Source organism: Bombus vosnesenskii, unplaced genomic scaffold, assembly GCF_011952255.1.
Source record: "Bombus vosnesenskii isolate JDL3184/JDL3185 unplaced genomic scaffold, Bvos_JDL3184-5_v1.1 scf7180000013264, whole genome shotgun sequence".
Lineage (NCBI taxonomy): Eukaryota > Metazoa > Arthropoda > Insecta > Hymenoptera > Apidae > Bombus > Bombus vosnesenskii.
Window position 1 is genome coordinate 6647778 of NW_022882924.1, and position 17923 is coordinate 6665700.

Below are 17923 nucleotides of genomic sequence, written 5' to 3' on the forward strand. Positions count from 1 at the left end.
ACTTGAACGTTGTACCCTGTCGATTCTCTACAGTTTCCGTTTCATCAAGTTTTCGAGAAGCGTGGTTGCGTCATTCTATAACATCTACAAATTGTGCAGATCAACCGACATAAGCCAGTTTAAATATTCTGTGTGGAAACCGCTTAAATCTTTTGCGGTACGGGTAACCAATCTCTACCATACGAATATAATTTGCATATCATATTATCGATCGGAGTAAATCATTGCAGGTCGGCAGGCCAGTAGACCTGCCGGAAGAGAAGCTGATATTCCTCGATAACATTGATTCTTGATTATTCTCTCTTTAATTACGTCATTCATCTCAGCTACGAAAACAGCTAATTAAGAGCAAAAACTTTCGTACGACGATCAATAGATATAGCTCAGGCAGAAATCCATCTTTGACGAGAAGTTCTTGAAGAAAGGAAGGAAATTTATTATATACATATACATATTTATTTATATACATATTTATTAACTATGCTTACTACCTTAGGCACCAAATTATTTTCGCGAAACATTAATTTCTCCTTGTTTTTCTACTGCTGTGAATTGGCGGCGATCATTGCGGTTATCGAGTATAGAGCTAAATACAATTTGCTGGTTATAATCTATCCGCAACCGAAAATTTCCGCAGGTAAACAGAGTATTTACCTGCTATTAAAGCATATGATAGATGCAAAGGACTCTATTTATTTACTATAGTATATATCATGACAAATATTATGTTCAAAAGCGGATTGCTGCGGATCGCTGTTAGCTTCAACTCTTCAGTATTTACGACGTATTTGAGTTGACCAGTAGACGAACTATAGAAATAGTAGTCGCAATCAATATAGATTGTATTTTAACCTAAATACCTTTAGTATTATGTAACTCCATCCATTTAACGTAATCCAGTAACTTTAAACTACAGTCTACAATTAATGATTGTGTGACGATTCAGTGTAGTGTATAAGAATTTGAAAGAATCTTATTGACAACAAGCTACATACAAGGTGAGGGCAAATAACATGTACAAACTGTACTGGAGGTGATTTCTTATGAAAAAATAAAAACAAAATATGGAATAAGATTTTTCCATTTAAGTTTAGTTTTCGATTTTCGAGAAAATCCAGTTTGAAGATTTATCAAGTATGCTTGAACATGGTTAAGGCTTTTTCGGAATTTTTTCGGGAACAAAACGTCTGTGGAAAAAGCTTCATTCTACATTTTCAATTTTGTTTTCATACGTAGAACGACCTACTGTCGATTATTTAGTCCTATCTAATCCGTAGTTAGCCATGTTCAAGTATACTTGATAAATCTTTAAACTCGATATTTCCGTTAACTAAGTCTTAAATAAGAACAAAATTTTTCCCTATATTGTTCTTATTTTTTCATATAAAATCACCTCGTGCACACTTATACGTGTTGTAATGGCTGCACCCTGTACATAGACATAGATCTATCATTACGTTACCTAAGACATTTTTAAAATACCATTTTCCGCAATCTGCAGAAATCAACTCCCGAACGATTTTTACTCGAAGAAAAATACACGCGACTTTCGATACATCTCCGACCCATTTCCTCTAAATTCTATTTCAATTTTCTAACGCATGTTCCGTATCTTTCTTACGTGTTCCACCATGTAACTCTTACCTAAGGCCTCGTGATATCGTTCAGCACGTGGCCATTCTATTTTAAAACAACCGCGTAAACGACTCTCGGCAGTCTGATCCAAACATCGTTCTCGTGAATCACTTTATTCGCCGTGGCACGTTCAAGAGCGCCATTATCATTCGCAGTTTTACTCGTTCCATATCGGCACGCCCTTGAGCACTCTTGTGAATTTCGCCTCTCGTTGAGGAAAACCGGAAAACGGACATATTATACAGAGTTCGGCCGAATAACATGTAAAAACGAACATGACGTGATTGCCTGAATATAAAATTTAATAAATAATGAAATATGTATATATGTTTATTTATTTATATTTTATTATTTCTCATACATATATATGTAAATTCTATAGAATTCAAACTACCCGCCGACCGACATTTTTACTTTTGCTTCGCTACGGAGGCAGCCATTCTGTTGCATAGATTAGATCACGAGAGAATAACGGTAATTTAGAATTTAGGAAATAGATCCTCGATTTTCCAGGTCAAATTTGTAATAAATTTGTTATTAACTGTTAGTGTATTTATTTTAATTTATTCCCAAAGTAAACTCGATTTTCTAGAACCGATCGTCTGATTTACCCCCAGGATTTGCGTTATTACATATAGTATATATATAGAAGAAATAAAAAAATTTGTTTAGACATATTCTTACTCTTTTCAAATTTTTCCAATTTTTCACGAGACGTTTTGTTTCCGAGAAAAATAAATTTGAAAATTTATCATACGCATGTACATACGAAGACTTGGATGGAAAAACTGTACTCTACATTTCCAACATATTTTCTCGCATGCAGAATGTCCTACTGTCGATTATTTAGTCTTGTTGAGTGCGCATGCAACTAGTCATGTCCAAGTATACTCGCTAAAATTTCGAATTCAATTTTCTCGAAAATTAAACCGAGAATAAACAATTGTATTCTATATTTTGTTCTTATTTTTCCATAAGAACGCCGTGTTCGCTTTTGCATGTTAGTCGGCTAATGTCTACATACAGGTAGCCCAGGACATCGTTGTAAAATTTTTCACCCACAAAACCAAATACACCAACCACACACACACAACCACAAAACCAAGAAATATTTGACCATGTCAGTAAGAGAGGAAATAAGCGAAATTTATTGGCCACTTCAGGTTACTTCTTCTACGTTGGCACGTGCAAACAGGAAGAGAAAAACAAATATATTAATTACAGATAAGTATAAATTATATTATCCCTTTAATAGCACTGCTTTGACTATGTACACATTCTAATTTTCCTAGAATTTTAAAAATAGGAAAAGAAAGAACTGCGATTATTAAGGACAGCTGTTAATTCGACGTTGATTGCAGTTTGACTATTCTATCAAAAATTATGAATAAAGGACCTGTTAGCCATAATATTTTACTACTTTATATCGTATATAAATCTCACAAAGGTCAATAAATGCTGTCACCATATAAATTTGTTCTCCATTTTCAGAGATAACTCAACATTCTGAATCTCTAATGTTATTCTAATAATGTTATATACATACATATGTACATATATATACATATTTCCTTTGGAATAGCATTAGAGGTTCAGAATGTTGATGAGTGATCTCTTATGATGATACACAGGAACATATATATATATGTATATTTATACACATATATAAGTGAATAAATAAATAAGTGTATCTGTCGATTACTTGTTAATCGTTTTTCTTTTATAGGAATGTCGTACAACAAAGCTAAAACGATCGTGCAAAATCTGACATGAGAATATCACCGATCTCTACTTAGCCTTTTATTACTCTCGCTGTACATGCATATAATCACTCATTGTCAAAGTTTTATGAAGGTTCTAGGAAAACCACCAAGGATGTGTACCGAAAATATGAAAAGTGTAGAGAATCAAAAATCTCAACAATAACATCTACAAAAGACGTAATCATAATTAAAATTAAAGTGAAACTTTAATTGCTTAGAAAATTCTATTTCTGTCGTAGAATATTTTCGGCAAGTAACCACATACTTTTCTGTTCTGTTCTGTTATTGTACTTACCATTACTATATAGTAGGTACTATATAGTATCTACATCTACAGTACTTATCTTACAAATAGAATATAATGGCGCACATTTTAATAGTTTTACTATTTTTTCAAAAGCGATCTCATTAGAACGATTATCTATTAATTCGAAGTAATCAATAGTTTTGTACGATCCTCCTTTGCCCTCTCAACAATAAATTCCTATTTCCCTAGGGTAGGGAAATTCCTATTTCCCTCGTTAATCCTCCTCGTTAATCGGCAATTGATCAAAGAACAATTAACCAAAGGATCGAACATAGCTCGCTGACACGTGCCCTTGCGAACGTCAAAAGCATCAAAACAGATTTCCAATCGGCCGCGTGTAGCTCGCGTATTTGCATGGAAATGGTCTATCGCGGACGGCGTGCAAAATAAAATTCGCGGACTCGTGTAGCATTAAATCATTTCGCTGGATGCTCTGCCATGGATTTATAATGGATCTGATAGCGGCGGTCGCCACACGCTCGTCTGCTCTCGTTGCTACCGGGGACAGTGGCGAACGAATAAACGACTCGCAGCCTTCCAGTCTGTCGAGAGAAAAGAGAAAAGAGTGGAAATCTCGACATTCCCCGGCTACTTGATATACGCGTTTAGCCCCGAGCTGGGGTCGCATTACGTGGTTCGCCTGCGATGATCAGCTACGTTCTAAGTACCTGAACGCGTGTTTTGTCTCTTCAACATTAATGTAGACTTAGATTAACTACTGACTTAACGTCGACGGCGAAAGTTAAAGTTAAAAATTAAAATTATATCAATTATATATCTAAATTATATGTAATTATGAGTTGGCTATCGTACGTTCCATAAGCAGACGTATTTTATTATGGTGTTTTAACAATACTTGAAAAATTTCTGAAATATTTATTAATAGATCGTGGATATTTGGATAAACTTATACCTTTATAAGGATAATTAAAGAAATGGAATCTCAAAAGCTTGTTACATTCACTTAACAGTATATTTAACATATCTATGCGTTGTTACGTGAATTTTGTAAATGTTTCCATCTTTAAATTTCTCATATACGCATAAACATCCGTTTATCAATATATTTATTAAATAAAGTTTGTAATATCTTTTAATAAAAAATTCAGCAGGAAAATTCTTTTCCTATATTTACGTAAAAATAGATAGAAGTATTTGAAGTATTATAAGAAAAATATTTTTCTCCTATAGTTTACCTGTATTATCCAGTACACAAACTTCTGTTTGAAGAAACACTGTACAGTTTCCGTATGAATCATCGATGACCTCATGAAACAAACGACACTTTCTTGAAGTAAACATTTCGAAATGAAAGGAGGAGTTTAAAATTGTAGTAGTCTATTTGAGCTTTCTGAAGAATCTAACGTTTTCTGTGCTTTATACGTATATACTGTGGGTCAAAAGACAACAGATGCTTTTTTTCTGAAACATTTAATCGGCAGTCAATAGAGTTTTTCAAAGAGCGACATACAAGTGGTACGAAACGAGGAAGACAATAAGTTTATAAACAAGTGTACGGAAATACATCGCTAAAAATGTACGAAACGTCCCTTGTTTATCTAACAAAATAAAGAAAGAAGGTTGTCTTCCAAACAACATTATCCACGTGTCATAAATATTATCTTGTATTCCCTCAGTTTCAAACAAATCTTTGAACGTCCGATCAGAAAGATCGCGCTCCAACTAGCGTTCGCTAGTTTAAGAAAACATACACATCACAAAGACGGGGCTAGAAGGAAGAAAAACTAAGAGATTCGATTCGGTTGAAAAGTTATTCGTTCGCCTCAACAACACCCGTGGCGCTAAAAAAAGAAGTTAAAAGTCGGCCACTAAAAACCAGATCCCATGCCACTGTGTATACGCTATGCGTGCCACCCTCTCGCGAGAGCTCGAGCTCTGGCGCTCGCCGCCTCCGCGTAGGTGGAATTATTTTCTAGTAACGCGTACCACGTTACCACCCTGTAAATTAACCATCGACTGGATCGTGTAGGCGTCGTCAATCGCATTATTATAGCACGCGGTAGTAAATTTAGCGAAATCACGCGGTCTAACGTTACAGATTCGACTATGTTACCATCGTTTTTAACTTTCGATCAACGAATCGCTGTTCTTCGATTACTACGACTACTACCAAATATCTATGGATTTATATCTTTACAAACATTTCGATAATTTTTTAACGAATAAATTGCTTTCAGAGAAGAATCGTAAACAGAATGTTTCAACTCCCGGAATTTTTTTATTTGAACAGATGACTCTCACAAATCTGGAATACTAAATTAACTGATGACTGGAGAAAGAAAAGAGAGAAGAGAGAAACAAAGCTTTCAAAAATAGACAAAACGAGCATAGATGAGTCAGAATATGAATTCCGCCGCGAGGCTTCGCCCCGATTATCGAGCGTTCCAAAACAATGCACTCGGGATATCTTGTGGCAAATTACCACAGCATCCAGCTCGATCTAAACGACGATGGGTAGAGTGGAAGTGCACAGGGCATAAATCGCAGCTTATACATAGGTCAGAGTATAAATCGTGCGGTTCAGGCGCGAAAGCACCGGCCGGAGATATGGAGGGGCTGTACCGCGTTCTATGGGAGTATTTCGAAATTCTCCCAACTCGCTGAAACAATGTAATAAGAATCCTGTCAAAGTATAGAGGAAACGCGGACATGAAATCTAGTGGACAATGGAACGATCGATAAGTGTTCTAGATTAAGCAAATCATAGACGTACGTAAGTACATATTTACATTTTTATTTTTGTTTCTTTGTGTAATCAGTTGGTAAGGTTCATAGGATAAAGGATGGAAGTATGATTTATATTTGGAAATTCGATATAATCATAATTTTAGAAGTTTGAGTTATGAAAATTTCAGCAATTTTGAAACTATAATTTGTTATACATAAATTAAATCAATAATATAACCGACTATGAAAGTATATATCAAAATTCTACAAATTCTCCAGACTATCCTTCGTAATTACGTAACTCGTACTTCATATATCGTGACTGAACGATACAACTGAGCGAATTGTACTTGTCCAACCATCTTTTTTATTTTTTTTTTTTTAGATTTAGAGGCTGAATTTCACTTGTGAGGCGGTATTGACGCTGGTGTATCAGTTTCCGATGTTCTACGTGAAAAACTTGCGTTCTACCTGGTATCGACGATTTGACCTCTTGACTCGGCGCGTAAGTTGGCGTACTGGAGGCGAGAATTTATAAACCTGCAATTCGAGTCGAGCTCCTACCGTACTTTGCGGCGAACAACACACGTGCACTCCGTGTTCGGAAAACACGAACCCTTTCATTACGATGATTCGAATCAAATCAAAACGAATTCAGTTGAATGAAATCGCGATCGTATCTGTCAGACTCTGTTTTTTTTTTTTTTTTTTTTTTATAAACGCAGTGTGTATGATTCACCATTTGGACATTTGATATATTTCTCAATCTGGTAAATGTTATAATTATAGGTTTGTGAATTAATGTCACGAGTGTATCTCCAGCGAGTGTCACTATAAACAGTTGTTTCACAAACGATGAGACAGGCTGTAAAAAAATTTATTGAAATTTATTGCGAATCCATTCTGCATCGATTTCATGGTTCGACGATAGTCGTATTATGTTGAATTTGAGTATGTTTATTAAATAGAGTATGAAGAACTAGGAATGGTTCATTTTTTTAATTAATCTGGAACTGACAATGTTTGATATATGCCAGTGGCTACAAAAGCATGTGTGAATATCATTGTATTTGTAATAAGATTTATATAGTAATTAATTAAGTCCAAGTAAGTATGTTGAATATCGAATCGTTTAATAGCATGTTAAACACTTGATAATACATAAAAAGAAAGATAATACATTATTGTTTATTAAATCCTAAACTCCTGTTTAACAAATAACTTAATAAAACTAATATATAATAAATAGAATATGCATATAGCATACATATTTTGAATATTTATTAAAAAATAGATTTCTTTGAAAAATATATATAAAATAAAAGTATTAACAATAGAAGTGACTTTGAATTACTAAAAAATGGGAGTCTAAAACTGCTAGAAGCTGTACGTAGTCCATTGAATACATGTTATAAAATACTATAAAATATTCTGCACGTGTTCCCGAATCTACAGTTTCTTCCTTTCAACCATCAAACTTTTACATTTTATAAGTCCGAGTCTAACATTTACACCAAACGAGAATACTGAGCACAATGCGTACTGCATTCCATTCATTATTTATATTCTCGTGATTTCCTGAAACATCTCATTTCCTTCTTCCTACCACTGACTTACAAAATGAATTCACAGTCATTGACTGTCGCTATGAAATACAATCGTACCTTTTAAGATGTCATTGTAAGTGGTTATTCCTGAGGTGAAACACGGTAGAGTAAGGTCGTGTTGCAATTTACAAGGAAGAAATGCGGAGGCTGCATAAAATCTGTATTATCAGTGAGTCATGTCTCTATCTTTTAGATTCGTTATGGTTTAAACACGCTGCGTGCCTTTGCATCTATTTTCTATTTCCTATTTATTCGCTACAGTAAATACTACGTCTAAACAAGATTCGTTTTCTTCGTCAGAAAAAGTCAGTTATCTTATAAGTCTTAAGAAATAATATAGCTGAGTTTTTTTTAAACAATTGCATACTGAGATTTCTTTTCGTCTTAAATCTTTTCGCCTCTTAAATCTAACATTAAAAGGAAAAATAATGTTTGTGGAAGTAATAGAATATTTTCCATATATATACGAATTATAAAATACACAATTCTATAAATATATTACCATTCTTTGATAGTATTTCTTTATTAATTATAATTTCCATTTTGTAGTTTTAAATACCAGCGTTTTAGCAGTGTCATATTTCTATTAAAAATATATATTCCATACTTAATTTAAAGATCACTGCATTAAGGAAGAAATTTAAGAAAAATCGTGACTTTAATGGAGAATGTATAGTTGATGTTTATTCTGATAATAAAGCACATTGCTCTCCACAGTACCTTGACATTGTTCTGTATCAAATTACTTCCACCGTGTAATAATTAAAAATATTAATTCATTGATTATTAATAGGCTCGCTTATTAGTAACTCTATTACTTCTGGCTTATTAGTCTGTGATATATGTACCACCTAATACTACTTAACAATTTGATAATTATATATTCATATTACTAGTCTATCCCCTCATTAGTTAGATCTACATTGTCTAATAAATGCATAAATATTTCATATTTTCCCATATTTTTATCTGTACCATAGCAACATATATAGTCTTTTAATTTATCTTTCATTTCATCAAGGTTCTTTAGAGGTTTGATCCAAAAATCGATAAAGTTATTAAATCTAATAATTGTTTCGTGGAATGTTGGTATATCGTTGCCAGTTATGCTTTCACCTGCCCCTGCTATAAAACCAGCACAACACACTATACCCTCATTTGATAACATAAATTGTCTAATAAACTTTGTCCTTTCTGCCTCTTCATCGAAAGCCCATTTAATAAATTTCTCTGCTATATCTATATAATTCCACATCATATTGCAGTTACATTTTTTAAACATATTCCTATTTACTAGTACTTGCTTTAACTTTTGTATTTCCTTTTTTGATAATAAACACCAATCTAAAAAATACTCAATTGTTTCAAAATAATTATCTTTTATAAAGAACTCGCAAAGTCTTTCTTCTAATCGGTCATTTACTAACTTCTGTCTCTTAAACCATACTATCTCTTCTTCTGAGTGTAAAAACCAGTATAAAAACTTATGAGATTTCTTTCGTGCTATTTCTATATGTTCTTTTTCTACTGCCCATAGTGTATAAATATAATTATATGAAGATTCATCGTCTGTAAAATTATCCTTACAAATTTGTATTGCTTTTTTTGTAGAAAATTTCCAATCTAGCAACTTATCTGCTAATTCGTATTTATCAGCTTTTATAAAATTTAGACAAAGCCCTACATGATTTATCTTACTCTTAAGCTCTTCCTTCTCTTCTATGGAATCAGATTGCCAATCTAATAATTTATCTGCCAAATCATATTCATCTATATTTATGAAATAATCCCATATATTAATGGCTTGTTTAAAAAGCTTCTTCTCTTTTTCAAAAACTAATACTTCCTCTGTGAATTGATTTAATAATTCATATTGTCCTAGCCTTATTAGCTTTCCTATCCTTATACATATTATATATCCAGATTCTAATAATTTTTTTCTCCATTGTGTCATCTCCGGAGCATTAATTATTAACTTTATGCTTGATAAGTGCCAAATCCCTAATAAATCCTGTATGAGATCTAAATATGGATCTGTCTCAGCTATCTTTGATTTTAAGCATGCAGGGATTTTATGCCATACTTCATGTAGTATCATTCCATACTTACTATTTTCTATTACATACCCTAAATTATAATCTCTTTTCATGCAAGATATAATCACATATAACAAATTTAAACCTGTATAGCCATTATTTTGCGCTTTCAAAGCTGCCTCTAATTCGTCTAATATTTGTCCAAGAAAATCTTGCCATGGCCACATGGGTGATATCATTCTTAAAATGCTACATACATATATATCATCCTCAAATGAATCATATACAATACGAGCTATAGTCTTTCTCTTATTATCTGTTCTCACTTGATTTATAAGAAATATACATATTTCTACATACTTTTCTTGTCTATGACAAGATTCCCCCATGGTTGTATAATCAGAAATATGGCTAGTAACAGATATTTGTATACCACTAGCTACATTTCTGTTTCTTTCTTCCTCATTTAACTTATCCCAAAAATATTCTACAGCCTTGCTATATCCTCCATAGACTGACCATCTAAACATATTCTCTTCTACTGAATGATATCTATTATATAAATGATTATACATATATGTCCCTCCTGAATGTACTGCTGTTTCAAGATATCTAATAAATAGCGATAAATTTCCATCCCTACAACATCGCCAATATGCTAATATAAGACTCTTATATTCCGTATATGTATTTTTACATTTATTTTGCATCTTTCTTGGTATTTGTTCCCATAAACTATGGATATTTTCTTCTAAAGCATACTCACATGCCATATCATAAACTGTAGCAATATTTAGTCTTGGGTTATCTATCCAAAATGATTTCAATATCTTTACCTCATCTATTGATCCATAATGAGTCCAATATATTTTCTCAATATAATTAATTGCTGATTCTTTTTTACCATATTCAATATTCTTACGAATATACTCATACCAGTTAAATATCTTCTCTCCTATAGATTTTATTATGTGAGTTAATTCGATCTTCAATATAGAATGTAATATATATGAGTCTATCTGTTTTAATATTAATTTTGTTATATCATGCCACTTCTTCTCATTACTCTGATTCTCGTGTTCTTCATACTCAAATATTAAAAATTCTTGTATTTTATTTCTGATATGTGATTGTTCCCATAGCCATGTTGCCATACTAATCATCGCCATACGTTGCAAATTTAATTCAAACTTAAAATGCTGTAGCATAGGAAGTTCCATTTGTTGTATTATTAATTACAGACGTTATGCAGTGATTAAGAAATAAGCAAATTATCTCTCATATATTTTAAATTTTGATAAGTGATCTAATTACCTCTTACTAAAAGCTTGTATTTTATAGCAAAGTTATTAACGTATGGCTACACATAACCTTAGTTATAGCTTCCGTTCAGTTAGAATTTTGTTTACTTAATGTGTGATATTCTTCAACATGCCTTCTTAAAGTTGATAAAAGGATTTTCTAATTTCAAATCGTTAATAATTAAGTAAATATACCAGAGTATGGAGATCCAGAATGCATTATTAAAGAAGCCAGTGAAACACTAATAATAAGCGTCCCTCATCGTGATTGTCTCATCTCTGATGGTGGGGGAAACATGTGAATATATGACAAGAGGGGAAATGTACTGCGAACGGCACGGGGCCCTTCCGCGGTAAACATACATTGTCGGCTATAAGTAAATACTAGCACACTTATTAATATTTATATTTATATTAATATTTATATATATATTTATTTATATATATATTTATATATATTAATATTTATATATTTAATATTTATATATATTTATATATATATATTTATTTATATATATATATATTAATATTTATATTTATATTATTTAACATAAATATTAGCTTTCCATTGCTTTACTTTCTAGTTATTTTATCATAAATGTATTATCCCATTTATATAAAATATGCGTTGTAACGAAAAACAGCAAATAAAGTAAAATTTGTTAGAATTATATAATAAATATGACAAGTGGATATACTAATACTTATGTTCGATAATGTAGCTAAATTCTTTTTTCTACATAATGTGACAATTGCTGGCAGAAAACGCAATTTAAGAAAAAGGCATACAATTTCGTTTTGCTGATCCAAAGTAAGTTGTTTCCAATTTCTTCTTTTATAGTAGAGACTTCTTTTATAGTAGGTATTTACAAATTACATATATGTACAGAATAGAAATTCAGAAAAAACATTTCTAAAAACAAAAACAATTTTTGAATCATATTCCATGTTGTCAATTGATATTTTATTGGTGAATTTAAATAACTTTCATTTATCTATTACATAGGCATTTAAATGATTTTTCTCATCGAAAAGAAAGTATTACACTTGCTTTAAATGAAAAACGATTATATAAAGTATAGATAATACTACTATTAACATCTTCTCCAAACATCTACAAATTATTAATTTCATATTTTATGTAACAACTGCGAGGTGGTTTACTGTTTTAATACGATTACTCTGCTCGCCAGTTGTAGAATAAATGACTCGTGGCAAGAGCTGCAGCGCCAATTATCCTACGTTCATAGCATAGATTTTCTTGATCAAACCACAGGATACTTTTCACGAGTACATATACACTTTTACTATTTCAGTTAAACCGCTTGCATGACAATCATTGTAACCTTTTAATTGGAAGTGAATAATCTTGGTGAAAAGTTTCCATCTTCGTCTTAGCTTCTATGAAACTTATTTGCCATTCTTAATTAATCCCGTTGTATCTCCGATAAAAAAAGAACTTTTTCCCAATCGAAACATCTGCTCTTAAGCAACGTTGCACATCCAATGTTACCAGTGAGAAAAGTAATCGCGGTTATTGTTCGCTGATCACGAAGGCCTGATTAAGTACGATGCATTTGTTAAATCTCGTCATTCATTACGATCAACAGCGCTGCAAGTTGGCAAGTCGATAACAAATTGAATTAGCTCTTGAATCGATATCCTCCGCCAGCAGTGGATGTGCCACGATCTGTTACTCGGATTGCTCGCTTTATCGTGTTAACTGCTGAAGCTGCTATGGTTAATGAGAGATAGCTCTGATAGGCTAATAGTCAACCGGCTCTCTGCTGTTCGAGTTAATAATTCAAGCTGAGCTGTGTCAATTGGTTTTGCTCGTAAACTACGGATCGGCAACTTGTTTAGGGGACCCTGAAGGGGTCAAAGATACCGATCTAACGTTCGTCCACCGACGAAGAAATGTAAACGAATGATTTTTAGATAGTCTGTGAGATTAGGTATGAAGAAATATGAAGCGAGGTGAGTTGTGAAAGTAGAAGAAAGGAGAGGTGATTAAGTATACATCATACGTTAACGAAGTTTCTACGTGCAACTGGGTAGAGATTTAATTGCTAGTGCAGAGCGAAATGTTCGAAACTGTTTTTAGAATTTTATAGTAGCATTAGAAGTCAAAGCCTCGTTCGTATTAGACAAATAGCTTGAACTCTAGCCATGTGACTTCGAGTAATCTGATTATTTCAATAATTTCAAGAGGAAACAAGAAGGAATTATACATACGAAATGTGACTAGATACAAAATTATCATGTATCACAGTTTCTTAAGAAATACAGAAATACAATGACGAAACTTCTATTTTTAACGTTCTAACGAAAATATCACAAATCGGAATCCAAAGATTAAGAGTACTAAAATAACAAACAACGATCAAGATAATTACGTTCGTTATTGTACCCTTGGCCCATTTTGAAGCAACCACTTCGAAAGGCATTGAAAAATAGAACACGACTAGTCCAGGAACAATTTGCTCAAGAACCAACCACTACAATCCTCTAACTATCGCGCAACAAATCGCAGATCGGCTCGAACAGTTTTCTCCGGGGATTAATACGCGACAAACGAAGCAATCGTTGCCGTTGCGTGTACCGATGAATGGAATGCCATGTGTTCGAGATAAAACGAAGCGGATGTCCCTCTCAAGTAAGCGTCTCGGAGCGTGTGTAGTGCTCGTAGCCGCGCGTACACGCGGCAGGAGCAAAACGAGGCAACGGCAGCATCGCCTTTTACTCGAGATCAACGTCCAGTTTATGGAAATTGCCGGGATGTACAGAAATTGATTGGCTACAAGATCGCGGTATGCGGGGGACCACCCGCAGGTGCTAGAATGGCTTTTAGTCGTGCTTACACGCATGAAATCAGCATACGTACGCCTATCTCTGGAGGAGACTAGGAGCTACTTGGAGAAACGTGGCCGATCAATGGACGCAACGAGGGAGATATCCAAGTGGAACTAGGGGCAACTATCGGAATCCTTTGATCTTTCGAGCAGCTGCACACACCGAGGGTGTATTCTTCGGGTTGTGAGGTGCTTTTGCAAGTTTGCGCGAGACACAGGGGATCGAAGATGCCATGTTCGAGGACTGAGTCATGCGATGGTTTTGCCAAGGATGAGCACAGATGGAAAAGAATAATTCTGTTGATTTTCAGAGATGCTATGTGGTATCGTTAGAATTGAATATATTTGTTGTATCGGAGTTGCTGGTTGCACTTAGTATTGTAACTTTTGTATAGTTATACGATGGTTCCGTTGGAGATCGATAGAAGAGGCTAAGATGATCCTGTCGATTGTTGGAATTGAGTATATTAATGTAATTATAATATGGTAATGTAATTTTTCCATGGGTTCATCTTTATTGCTGCAAAAGGCACGTAGGTTTCGCTTACCAACGTTTGTAAAGAACTTTGAGTTCTTTGAGTAACATAATTTCTGCTGTCAATAATCGTTGTTCTGAATAACTGGAATTTCCTAAGCTACGAGTACAGCTTGAAAGATTGAAAAAATAAGGAAACTATGCATCACTGATGAAATTGTTCCACATAATACGAAATACGTTGATAGTTAATACGACAGTGAACGTTAATGAAGAAATCTTTCTCATTTCAATCCTGAAAATGATTTTGCGGATATATCTCACGGAAGATAATTTTCATACATCCAAAGAGAGACATGAAATGAAACAAAACCATACATAGCTTAGATACATGTATACGGTAATAGAATTAGAAACGATCTATAACAGAGCGATATAACGATTTAGATAAACCGTGAATGGTGTTTTAATCCATCCTTAACTAATTGCCAACGAACAGCGTCTAACGGAACAATATTTTTGCCAACAAATTAAGCTAGAGATGTTACGAGATCTCTCTACTCGGTATCATTCGATGTTTCCGCTTAATCAAAAGGCTAATGGGCGTGTATAATTATCGTGGAATGTTATCGACTCACTATTTCTTTCTCTTTGTCGAAGCTTTTTTCCACCATTTAATTATTATGGCCTAGGAGCCGCGAAGTGGAAACCAGTAGGGTGTGTAGACGAGTATATTGGATAATTGCGAAAGTAATGGGTCTTATATTTTACAGGAACAAGATAAACCGATTGCTTTTAAAGCGTTTCTTCATTTATGTAATATCGTCATGATAATCGTATTTCGTTGTAAATTATTAAAGTTTCAAAAAGTTTCGTATGATACACGTGATACATTCATGAAAATTTTCAACAACGAGCGTTCACATACTTTGGTAAGTCACTGTGTATTAAGTGTTCTCTGATAAGAAGTTACTAAATATCCAATTTTCAATTCAAATTATCTTACGGAATGATCGCGCGAATCATTTGTTCATAATTAAAATACAAAATTTTCGTTTCTTACGCGTTCAATTTATATTCATTTTATGCGAATTAAAATTCGAGGAGAATAAAAAAATTTGATCGTACGTAAACTTCTTTTGTTATTTTAGCGATTCCAGAGGGCTTGACAATCGGCTTGAAGTTTAAAGTCGAATGATCAACAGCACATAAAGAGGGGTAGCACGAAATTTTAATTTCAAATTCCGCTTATCTGCCTCTAATGCAAATTTAAAAAGAACTCGAGGTTAGTTTGTTTCTTACAGGTTCGTCGACATAAAAAACGTTCCACCCAATGAATTTGTACCAGTTATGATAATGCGTTTTTTGCCCGGCCGAGCGAGTAATTTTTGAATCTCAGTTGACATGTTTCGCGACTTCGTGACTCATATGTATTTACATATTTATCGAACAAAAAATAATCAAACACGTGTAACAAAAATCTCAGATAATTAGATTCAATTAATCATCGTCTACCAATTATTTTCTAATATTAACGACATAAAAAAGGAGAATCTCTGATAAATCTCCACGTTAACTATATACATAGAGAGAACATAACTTCTCAGGGATCTAGGCAACGCGATCTCTTAATGAATTCTTCGTACCATTGGAATTTAATCAACGCCAGATACGCGGAATATTATAAACAGAAAGATCGAGTCAATTTCGCGCGTGATTTGCTTGCTGGATATGTACATATCGTTTTCGTAGGAACTCCGTGATTTCCATCAGCCGCTGAAAATATCACCGCCGTATGATTTCTCGCTGCTTCACAGCTATAAATAAGTCATCGAATAAATAGCGATTCGTAATTAATCCGATTGGATTGCCAAGGGTTCAAGAAGCCATCTGTAAACTAATCGCTGTTTTAAGAATGAAAATCCTTCGCGTTGCATCGATATCTGCGTCTTTGTTTCTCTGTCCCGTGGCTCTAGCTTCTCGCCTAATCGTTTACGAAGATTACAGGAGTTCCGGGAGATTTCATGAATGAAATCTCGCAATCGTCTGACACTAGCCGATAGATTAACGTTATTTGCCTCGGCTCTCGTACCAGGAATCCTGAACACGTTGCGCGGCCAGGTGTTGAGTCGCAACAATTTCTACCGGGTGTTTCAAAACGCTCTGTTAATTACGTAATCGGGCTCTGTCACGCCACATAAATCCGAGCCTTCGCCGTCAGATAAATCAGACAAGTGAAAGAATCACGGGGACAAAACTCGACAAAGCGTAATCTTTGCCGGTGCATGTTCCATCGCGTGTAGTGTTTTCACGGGTGCTCGATTGCAGCGGATGAGATTACGAGTCGCGTGGACGATACAGGAGATCACCGATCTTCCTTCGATAGAATAGAACGACATTTATCCAATATACATCTAACTCGCGGAAACTAAAAATTCTCCCAAACAGTTTACGTCGTTCGAGTTACGCACATTTAAATGGACGCTTTCACGAATCTAATTGACGAATCTCTTCGTTATTCTAAAATACGTACGCAAACGAACAAAGTCAAAGAGTCTGACTGCGGTAAAATTTGGGACGAACAATTGCAAGGAGGCGAGTGGAAGAAGAATGTCTTTGCAACGAGACAAATTACATATTTATTGTTTGTTAACCCGATACAACGAAAAAACAGAGCTCGCTTAGAGATTACAACGGAAGTGTAATCCCATCGTCGTCGTTCGATTATTTTCAATATAATACTTTACAACATTTTCATTGATCCAAAGCAGGTTGCAATTATCCAGTCGAGACTTAAAAATACGATAGAAATCTTAAAATATCAGCAACTGTGATTCACAGCTAAATGGATAAAAATGCAAGTAACTAGACGATCACCCGTTGCACTTACAACCCACGCGTTCTCTAGACTTTAGAGTCTAGACGATCAAGACTAGTACAGTCAGGTGGGTATATAAGGAGTTAAGGAGCAAGCAGCGAGGAAATAAGGAGCAGGAGGAGGAAGGCAGCCGGTCGAGGTATCTGATGGGCCGATTGCATCATTAGCGAGCGTACGTGCTCGCTAAGAGGACTCGCACCACGTAGAATGCCACGTCTTTGGATACAGCGGGAGTCAGCGGATAAGAAGGGAAAACGATCGAGAAACACCAATTAAATCTGATAGCGACGACTTTCCGATATTCAGTGCAAATGACGTACGAAATCGATGCGTTCTGCCTGGGACAAGGTGCTTGGAAATCGATCGAGGAAGCTTTCAATC

At 34.3% G+C, this 17923-nt stretch overlaps 2 protein-coding genes across 4 annotated transcripts in view; both read right to left on the bottom strand.

The window, feature by feature from the left end:
- The window catches only part of LOC117235150 (laminin subunit alpha-1), a 200000-nt gene that overhangs the window by 83105 nt on the left and 98972 nt on the right, over positions 1 to 17923 (bottom strand). The gene's annotated exons all lie outside the window — the stretch shown is intronic.
- On the bottom strand, positions 8509 to 11591 carry LOC117235335. Its single transcript, XM_033497245.1, has 2 exons — positions 10803 to 11591; positions 8509 to 10675 (listed from the first exon to the last, which is right to left on the bottom strand). Coding segments are annotated over exons 1-2 (1785 nt in total). The 5' UTR covers positions 10805 to 11591; the 3' UTR covers positions 8509 to 8892.